At 38.8% G+C, this 10,049-nt stretch overlaps 1 protein-coding gene across 5 annotated transcripts in view; it reads right to left on the reverse strand.

The window, feature by feature from the left end:
* The window catches only part of GSDME (gasdermin E), a 39,175-nt gene extending 29,340 nt beyond the window's left edge, over positions 1-9,835 (reverse strand). For 4 of the 5 annotated variants that reach the window (XR_013181569.1, XR_013181567.1, XM_077176148.1 and 1 more), the window contains exons 1-3: positions 9,724-9,835; positions 7,275-7,505; positions 5,953-6,145 (exon numbers count right to left, since the gene is read on the reverse strand). Coding sequence is in view for 3 of the 5 variants with exons in the window: in XM_077176148.1 (XP_077032263.1) it covers positions 5,953-6,145; positions 7,275-7,485 (404 nt within the window). In the remaining 2 variants the exon portion in view is untranslated. Of the gene's footprint in view, positions 1-5,952; positions 6,146-7,274; positions 7,506-7,769; positions 7,874-9,723 lie in introns of those variants that run through there. The other variant, XM_077176136.1, reaches the window with a different exon arrangement.
* Positions 9,836-10,049: the final 214 nt, after the last annotated feature.

Below are 10,049 nucleotides of genomic sequence, written 5' to 3' on the forward strand. Positions count from 1 at the left end.
AGTTACAGTCTATCAAGCCTATCATATACTTCACAATAATTATTTATGTTTTCAAAGTGGTGTGCTAAGCATCCTGAAAATACAAGTGAATGCACTAAGAACTTGCAGTTTTAACATTTGACCTAGGGAGCCACAGGGGAAAAATAACAATGAAGAAGCACAAAAACAATTTGTCATTTGCTTTCACATGTATTTTTTGACTGTTTAAGAGGATGAAAAACTTACTGGATATCTCCAAAATTTACAGGAAAAAAAGCCCCTCAAACAAACGTAGAAAAACACCTATTAAATAAAGATTTGCTATTTCTGAATAAGTGTTAATTGAAGAAACCTACAGAATATGACCTATGCAAATGAATCCCCAAACAAATTCAAGAGACTTTTTCTTCCACCTGCTTCTACAGTATTCTGCCTGAGGCAGGACTGGCTCCAACCCTGTCACACTCCTGGCTTTGAGGCCCAGATGCAGAAGCAGCAGCAGAGCCAGAAGATGTTAACTTGCAGAGAGGGGCAGTGAACAAATCCTGGAGGCAACGCTGGAGGAGCTGCTGCAGTACTGAGGGCTATGGAGTGACAGGGACACACAGGGACACAGAGCTACCTGCTGCAGCAGCACACCCCAGGCAGTGCCCAGAGGTGACCTGGGATCCCCTGCACAGAGCTGAATGTGTGCCAGCCACTGTCACAGCCCCAAGGTTCAAATGACATCAGTGGGATGTGTCCCATTGTAAAGCTGTCAAAACTGTTCTCCTCTGCCCAGTAAGTTCAGTGAGCTCTAAATTCAGAGCTTTCAAACACACAGCCTTGCCCACAGCAACAGAAACCTTCTTTGAGGACAGCACAGTAAAGTGCTCTCCTCTAGACTTCTGGCACTGAACTTTCCATCATAAAACAGAACTCTGGGGTTGCATGTGGGCACATCATGAGTTATTACTGGGGCACAGCCTGTTGAAGGCAAAATATTCTGCTCTCCTCAGCAACTCAAACAGGAGATGATGACACAAGGTAAGCAAGTATCTTATCTAAATTATCACTGAAAACAGTCATCAAGAGCAATCCACAACAGGGTTAAAGTTTGATAATCTGAGCAGGCCTTCAAGTATTGCAGGGCAATGGCTGCTGAGTCTATGACTGTATTTTTGCAAGAACTGAACTCACTTGCCAGCATAACGCTGAATATAAGAAAATATCTGAGTAACACAAGATGGCCAAGTTAAATCCCTGAGAACACATGCATGCAAGGCACATAAATTGCATTGATTTTTTTTATTTTACAGGTCATGTTTCAGAGCTTTTACTTCTGTTCTACAACCATGGCTCTTACCATCTCTTTCACTCTGTACTATACAAGAGCCCGCACCAAACCTGTGCCATTTATACTACATCACCATTGCCATTCCCACCCCAAGGAGCTGAGCTGAAGCACTCAAAAATAACACTACAGAAAATATAATGAGATGTTGGTCTGCCAAGTCCCATTATCAACACACAGAGTAAAAGCCTGTATAAATAAAAATTATTTTAAAAATACAAATTAGGGGTTTTGCTTGATTATTTCTTCTGCCTAAACAACCTTCCTGAGGTTAATGATTTACTATGCTGGAAGCTTTACAGGTCAAACATGTAAATAAAAGAATTTCTTTGAGTTTTGGTCTCACTCCACATTTAACTAGATTAAACACTTCTTTTCTCCCATAATGCAAAGACTTCTTTCACCTTCATTCAGTATTTTTCTTCTTACATTAGGAAAGCAGTGGACAATAGAGGCATAAAGGCAATTTGCTGCAGACTGGAGTCAGAAAAGAAAAGAGAAAAGTAGAAACCAAATAAAGACAAGAAAAAACAGACAACACCTGGCAACATAGCAGGCTCTCACAGTTAAAGTAGAGAGCAAGAGCCTGCTCTAAACTCCAGTGCTGAGACCGAGGGTCTATCCTTTGGGCACGGAATTTGACTTAATTTCCCACAAAGGAGAGGCCACAGGACCATTTTCCATCAAATCCTGTCTAACCAGCTCAGTAAGCCACCCACAAATCCTCAAAGCAAGGTACTTGTGAATTTCCTACAATTACCAAGGAGAATGGGTATTGTTGTGCGTACTCTCCATCCTCACATTGAAATCAGCACTGCTGCCTCTCTGCACAAATTTTCACTGGTCCAAACTACTTACAAGTAAAAAACCTTTTCGGTCCTGTACTGGGCAATGTCACCTCAACACACCTCCTCTCCCAGCTGCAGAGACACAGGCAGCTCATGCTCACAGCTTCTTCTCCACTTCATTTATAATGTGCTGTAGTCTGATGTCTTCCATACAAATAGTGTTTTTTGCAAGTGAGAGCCTTCACCCAGCTTTGTTCCTGCTCTAATAGAGATGAGTGTCAGAGAGTAAAATCTCACTCTGCCATTTTCCACCAAGCACAGATGCATATTTCTTTTGTTAACCCACTTCAAATATAACCTCTCTGACCTACTTCTTACAGAACACAGCATCTGCAATAGTCAGCTTATTGATAGCATTTCACTATTTTCCCTACAGAATAACCTGACATGTACTTCACAGAACATCTTCCCTAAGAATAACAGAAACATCTCAGACTGCAAGGTATTTTCTCTATTTTCTATTTGACATGCTCCTTATTTTTTAAATCACAGGCACACACAATTGCTTTTATTCAATCTTGTCTCACAACACTTTGTGACTTCATATTATCGCATGTAGCAGCTTACATAGAAAACTGAATGGTTTTCTCATCATGCTCATAAATGCTCAAGGAGTTTTAAAAAATATATCACAAAATAGTCTGAATTTCCACTGTACTCAGATTAAGAATAGACATTTATTTTTGTCTCAGGATGGACAGTACCATGCAGTTTCACTAATTCAACTAAAATGAAGTATGCAACAGTATGAAAGTATCTTTCAGCATGCCAGAGCATGCTGTTAAAAACACAACTCTTTTCCTAATATGCTAATGACAGAGTTAGGAATCATTCACACAAAATGATGGAAGTGTGATAGGCAATTTTTTCTGCAGCTGACGTGAACTGACTGCTATCCCTGTCCTCTCAGAACTTCTCATTTAATAACCTTCCATGACTTTTAGTGAAATGGTAAAAAACAAGCAAGCAAATTTGTTAATATATGAGAAGTACAGAGATCATAATATCCTCATAAATCTTTTTACTGGAGGGAAGAAGAAGAATGGTTGAGGTTGGGAAGAAGACAGAATGGGTGAGGTTGGACAGTCATCTGGTCTAGCCTCCCTGCTTTAGCAAGGCCACTGGAGCAGTCTGCCTAGGATCATGTCTCCAAGGTGGGGAACTCCAACAGCCTCCTCAGGCAACCTGTGCTCAGCCACCCTCACAGTGAAAAAGAGTTTCCTCATGTTCAGACAGAGCCTCCTGTGTCCCAGATGGTGCCTACTGCTTTCTGCTCTGTCTCTGGGCACCACTGAAAAGTGGCTCATCCAGCCCATACTTCATCAACTACTCTAAGAGGACCTTATGGCAAACAGTACTGAAAACCTTAAAATAGAAGATGGAATATAATATCTTAAATCCATAGCAAACCAATTGAGCTAAAGGCACAGGACTCTGCCCTAAATCATGTATCAGCATGTTACAGTGCTCTGTGAACTAGCAAGCACTATGTAATACAAAATCAAAAATAATGTAAAGGCAAGTATGCCAAGTTTGTATACCTAAAACTATTGTTTAACTTTATTTTAGGTATTACTTATTATGTTAATTATTGTGTTCTGCATTTACAATGTCACTGCTTCTGCAAACCAGGAAGCATCTCATCCCACATCATTCAGCTTTCACTCTTTTTCAGAAAAAGGAGCAAATGCAGCACCTGGAATCTAATCAGGAGATCAGTATGATTCTCCTTCAGAAGGTTCACTTAAGAAGTGACAGGAAACTGATTTCCTGCCACTGAGCACTTTCAGCTTGCTCAACACTGAAGACTCATGTAACTTATTTTAAAAGGCACATCAGCTTTGACTTTTTAGATTTTACTGCTACTAATCTGCAGCTTTGACTTAATCAGCCTAATACAAGAACATTTAAAAATGCAATTTAATTAGGTTATATATGTAGAAATAATAAATGAAACAATGATTGATCAAACAAGCAAAAGCACCACATGCTGTTAAATGACATCAAGATCAGATTGCTGCCTTTCATTTCACAAGGCCTGACAGGTAAACATTCTCTTGTAAATACTGTAATGTTTTGCATCCAAAAATCACTAACTTGTAGGCATCAGCACTCCTGAATTTCACACAGTACTCATGAACGAGATGAAAGTTTGAAACTCGGACACAATCAATCATAAATCATAGAATATTTATGAACGAGTAAGTAGAATTTCATCTATAAGGCATTGCCAACAATTTCCAGTGAGCCTCTGCATTACACTGGAGAAAAAAAAAATTCTGCTATACTCATCATTTTCAGTGACCTGGCAGAAGGCAAACTGACTCAGTTTCAATTACACACTGTACATCATAAGCTTTAATAAGCTATGAGCATCTTTTGTATGAACTAAGACCTACTGCCTTGCATAAAGTAGCATACACATCAACTTCAGTTAACAGTCACACACAGATCAGTGTAGAGCTACTGATTTTCAACACTCAAAAGAAGGTAATGTATTTTTGAGTATTTAGTTACATAAAGGATTGGAACTCCAAGATGTGCTGATTTGCTGTGGGAGGATTCTTTTTGTGAACAGAGTAGGTAACTTCAAGCAAAAGCTTACTGATCCTAAATCAAAGTTACTGTAGTTTGTTTCTCCATAAGACTCTACCTAGTGCTACAAACAAGACTCTAAATCTTGACTAATACTATTGTCTTGGTATTAGATGCAGATTAATTTTACTGGCTTGGTGCACACATTTGGCCCAGTATTTTCTGCTTTTAATAAAGCACTCAGTACAAAGAGAGCAAGGTGCCTTATTAGAATAAATTTGTTGACTTGTGAATGCTCACAATAAAAGAAACACCAGCCATTTGTTCCCATGAAAATGGAGAATCGATTATTTCTAGAACATCGGTGTATCTAAAGCAAATTTACATTGCTTCTGACAACTTCTGCACTGATAGCAAAAACCTATCATCTTTATCTTCAGAGCATCAGCAAAGGCTATTTAAATTCATTACAGCCTCTGCTACAGATCTAGAGTACAATGCTGTCACAAATAAAGCACCCTCATCTCCCACTGAGCCTCGACCTGCAACAGAGAGCAGACCCCTGACTTGGCAGCTGGTTGCCAAACAGGCTTTGGTACATGACACTCCCACTGCAACATTAAATAGATCCCATTTCAGAGTAGGACAGGAAGCGAGAAGTGTTGCATATCTCGGAAAATAAAGAACATGGTTCCCCTCAGTTAATACAGTGTATAACAGGAAGCAACATATCTATATTTTGTTCAGCTGGTAGAATATGCCTTGACTATGCTTGCTCACCTCTGCTATTCCTTTAACTTCAAATAATCTCATTTTCTAACATGCTCACTCACACACACAAAATTAAAAAGCCTGCTTACAAGAACATTAGCAGTTCTGAATTCAATTTCTATATTGAATGCCCCAGTAACACAGAGAACTGATTTTTTTTCCAGATTGTTACCTCAGTACAGTCCCCCAAAGAAGGGAGGATTTGGCTCTTGTCCCAGGTAGTAATTAATGCAAAAATGTAAAATGAAATAACAGAGAGATGTTTTTAAAACAAGAAAGAGAAAAGTCTGTCTAACAAGATTTCAACATATGGAGAATTTCATTTTTGTATATATGATTTGTCAGGAATATGAAAGCTTACAATAAAAATAATTTTCAAACTGTGGCAACACTACAGAATTAACTGGTGAGTGACCACAGCTGGCCCAACTCTTTTCAGCTCAGTAATCTCTCTTGGCCACTACAACATTCACATTAGAAACATACCTGTCCTTGACATCTTTCATAAGCTGCTGCAAGTCAACCTCCTGCTTCCTCAGGTTTCCAAATGAGGACTGGTTTTCCACAAAACCTTTCCCTCCAGCTCCCAGGCTGAACTTCACAAATGATGTTTCAATACTTCCTTGAACAAAATCTTCAAACTTCCCCATATATTTTGCAAAGTCAGACTCCACAATCACTAGGAAAGCAATAACAGTAATTTCTGTGAAGAGAAGTGCTGAAACTGTCCTTAAGTGATTAGAGGAACAGATACTTACAGAAAATATGACAAGTTAGCAAAGGCAAGGAACAGTATGAAGAGGTAAATAATAAAATTTACATCTCTGCAACTCTTGCATCTGCTCTCTTCATGTTTTCATCATCTTTGCCCTACTATCTTCAGTATTTTGCCATTTTAGGAAAACATAAGGTGACTGAAGTGCTGAACTAAGACACTATGAAATATTTATAAAGAATGATTGAAATTTATTTCAGCTACAAAGAAAACTGCAAAGCAGACCTGCTTGTACAACGGTGCTAGTATTTTGGCATTATTTTGACACAACTCATCATAGGGCTGTCCCAAAGTTCACTGAAAACCAATGGAAAAATCTAACTGGTTTAAAACAACTCTGAATTTTATATACCTAAAAAGCAGAGTGCCAACTTGGAATCAGCTGTATTTCCAAGCCAGCTACAATTAAGATCTTAGGTTAGGGAGTTATCTACTTTACTGTATGGAATTATGACATGTCCAGAAATATGGGATTCCTTCTCAATAATCTTAAAACATGGGTGGGACTGCTATAGTTGGATGAAGAAAAAAGTACAAGGGTCAACCCTTTTTAACAGTCTGAGCAAGACAAACAGAATGGGTGGTAAAACTCATCTGGCCTGGCCTGGAAGCATTCCCTGGGCTACTAACACCAACAAGACACTGTTCATTCACTGCTTTTGACCTGAAGCACAGTACAGTTTCACACTACTATGACATACAGCCCCCTATAATATTCTAGGGATATTCCTGTAGCTACTGTTATTAAACAGCAGGACTATACAGCCTGACAACATTCAGCACTTAATTTAATAACTCTACCCAGGCAAAACTTTCTTCTTTTTTTAACCAACATTTATTACTACCAGTTTTAGTTACATAAATGGTCAAGTGAGAAAAGATCCATTCGTCTCATTCCCATGGATGGAGGATTCCTTCAGAACATTTCTGTGAAAGAAGCCCTCTAATAACATAATTGAGAATAATAACAGAACAGGTTAGGGATTGTACTGTTTTTATCTGCACCAATAGTGCTGCCCAAGTATGGCTTTACCTGGTTTTATTGGTTTGTCTTCAGTAAGCACATCACTCAGGGTGACTGTCAAGAAATGATACTTGGGCTTCTGCCAGCACCAGAATTTCCTCCTCTTCGTAACTAAGCTCAAAAGCTGCAGCTTGTCTGAGGCATTCAAGTGGGAGACGGGGATCAGGTCACCTCCACTGTCAGTTTCTCTCACAAAATTCTTCGTTGCTTTTGCAAACATCGTGGGGAATCAGTTAAAGCCTGAAAGAATACATCTGTTTTTAAACAACTACAGTTGGAAAGTATAAATATTTACATTGTCCTTTTAAGAAGTCCTTCACAGAATTGGTATTAACAAAGGAACACCATGGTGTCTTCAACCTATCTTCTCCACTCTGAGCTGGGAAGGAGTTCCAATTACTTGTCCCAGTGCAAGTTTTCTCAGTAACTAATAAAAGAATTCTAGTTAAGAGGGACATTCACAGGTTACTACTCTGTTAGGGAGGAAAAAGTTACACAGCTTACCTGAAATTCTATGAAAAAGCATCTACTAATGAGCACCCCGTAGAGACCAGCTGTGATGAGCAGAGCACTGGGGCAATGGCAAAGGATTTCTGCCTCCCCACAGGATCCTTCTTTTATTACCTAACATAAAACTTACTCCACATAAGGCAATTAGGTATTACTCACACAAATTATCTTGATCTTTTTAATAGGGAGTATAAACACATGGATAGATAATAACAACTGTTCTATAAAAAGCACCAAGCTGGCATCCTTGTTACTAAATTTTGTTTCTGAACTACACCCCTGGAAAGTTCCAATTAATTTTTTTATTTATGAACTCTTTTTTACCTTCAATGTTTTCCAATTTTCTATTTTTCATTTGCATAACTACAGCTAAATGAAACATACATTATGTGCAACTGTTATTCACAACTGTTATTCATATCCCCTACACAACTACATACATTATCTTACTGTTGCTTTGCAATGATTTTAATTAAAAATTACCAGCATCTCTTATAAAGTAAGGTTTTCCTTATCCCTGGGAATGTATTTTACTGTATTTACAAGGAATGTCTTCCAGTAAGGGAGTCTGGCTGAAGTCACAGAATAAACGGTAAAAACAACCATTCACAGGTGCCAAACAAACAATTCTAATAAATTAATATTTGATATTTTTAAAGAATCTTTCTAGTTTTTCAACTCCGTGTTATCTGAGCTAATGATATCTCCAGAATTAAATCAGTTTTTAAATCCAGCAGCATTCCTTTAAGTCCCCCAGCTGGCACTGACCAGAAAGTTCAACTACGATCATAAGACGTCTCAGCAGGGTATTCACACTTCCATGATTAATTACCTGTCTTGCTCCACACAGATCTTAGATTTCTCATTTACAAACACAGACTAGAGTAAGGCAGGACAGACTTCAAACAAAAACTGATATTGCAGTGAGCACTCAGGATTATTGACAGAAAACAATAACCTGAATACAGATTATTAGTGCTTGGACCACAGGCTCTGTATTTTATTGTTAGCAAAAAAAGCCTTTTTGAAGAAGCAAACTTAACCTTTTCATTAGTTTTTCCCAAATCCCATTTCAGATATTCCACACAGTATTTACTAATTCATGATGAGGTATTTGCCTCCTCATGAATCATCTACAGCCTAGTCTGTCTAACAAATAAAAGGTGTTTTCCAACAATACCTGCATCAAAAAGATTTAAGCAATGTCTAAGTCACATAGCATTTTACTGAAAAGTCTTCTGGGGCTTTCACTGTAAGTGCAGCAAACCCTGCAGCACAACCTCAGCTGTGGGCACTGGGAATATTTCCAGTGACTTCTTGCTCTCTGACCTCTTAAACTGAACTCAGACTGATTTTTTACATTCTTATGTCTCCTCCTTAATCTCCCTGGTTTTAATCTTAGTAAGAACACTTTTAACAGAATAAAGCAGTGCAGATCCACTGCAGCAGCAAAGGAAAAAAGCCCAAATATAACTTCAAACCAAAACTAGTTTCCTTTATCCACAGGACTTCTTTTGCAGGAGTGTCTGTATTTTGCAAACAGCCAGACAGTGACTGATTTGTTATGTAGAGGACCACCAAAAAAATTCTCACTTTCTGCATTAGCTGCCTTTGCCCAGCAAAACCTTCTACAAACATTTTTGTATTTTACATGACAGCTCACTCACCCTGATCCCCTTGCTACATAGCCAGCTCACAGGGGCATAGTCTCTGGGAAAAAAAAAAATTAAAAAGGCCACCAATTTCTGAGTATATCATAAAACAAATTGCAAAACCAGGTACTAATATTCTTACAAACTCACTAAATCTCATGAGAGGAACCACTGCACTGGTCTGTAAAACTTCCAGTTCACAGTGTTTTGCCTTCATTTCCCATCACTGCTCTTGACTAGCCAAAGGAACACCCAGGGAAGAGGACAGAGTGCTTCTGAGGACTAGCAACACTCACCAGACAGGAGAGATGGGGGAGTTTTCACGCTCAAAATGATGGTAGTGTCTCCCACACTTTGCTGTGCTGGTAATGTCTTTGCAGGGAGCATATTTTGCTGGTGTAGATGTACCTGCAAATCAAGAATATTCTATCCAAATCCCTGTTTATCTTTGGATATAGCACCTTTAACACAAATTTGACAATGCCCCAAAATAGCTTGCTTCACTTCTTCCCAGGACAAAGACACAGAGCAATTATGCCCCCAAACATCAGGGAGTTAATACAGCCCAAGGCTTAGTGCCATCCTGAACCAATGGACAGGGAGTAGTTACAGACCCAGCTTA

The sequence above is a fragment of the Agelaius phoeniceus genome, chromosome 1, assembly GCF_051311805.1.
Source record: "Agelaius phoeniceus isolate bAgePho1 chromosome 1, bAgePho1.hap1, whole genome shotgun sequence".
Taxonomy (NCBI): domain Eukaryota; kingdom Metazoa; phylum Chordata; class Aves; order Passeriformes; family Icteridae; genus Agelaius; species Agelaius phoeniceus.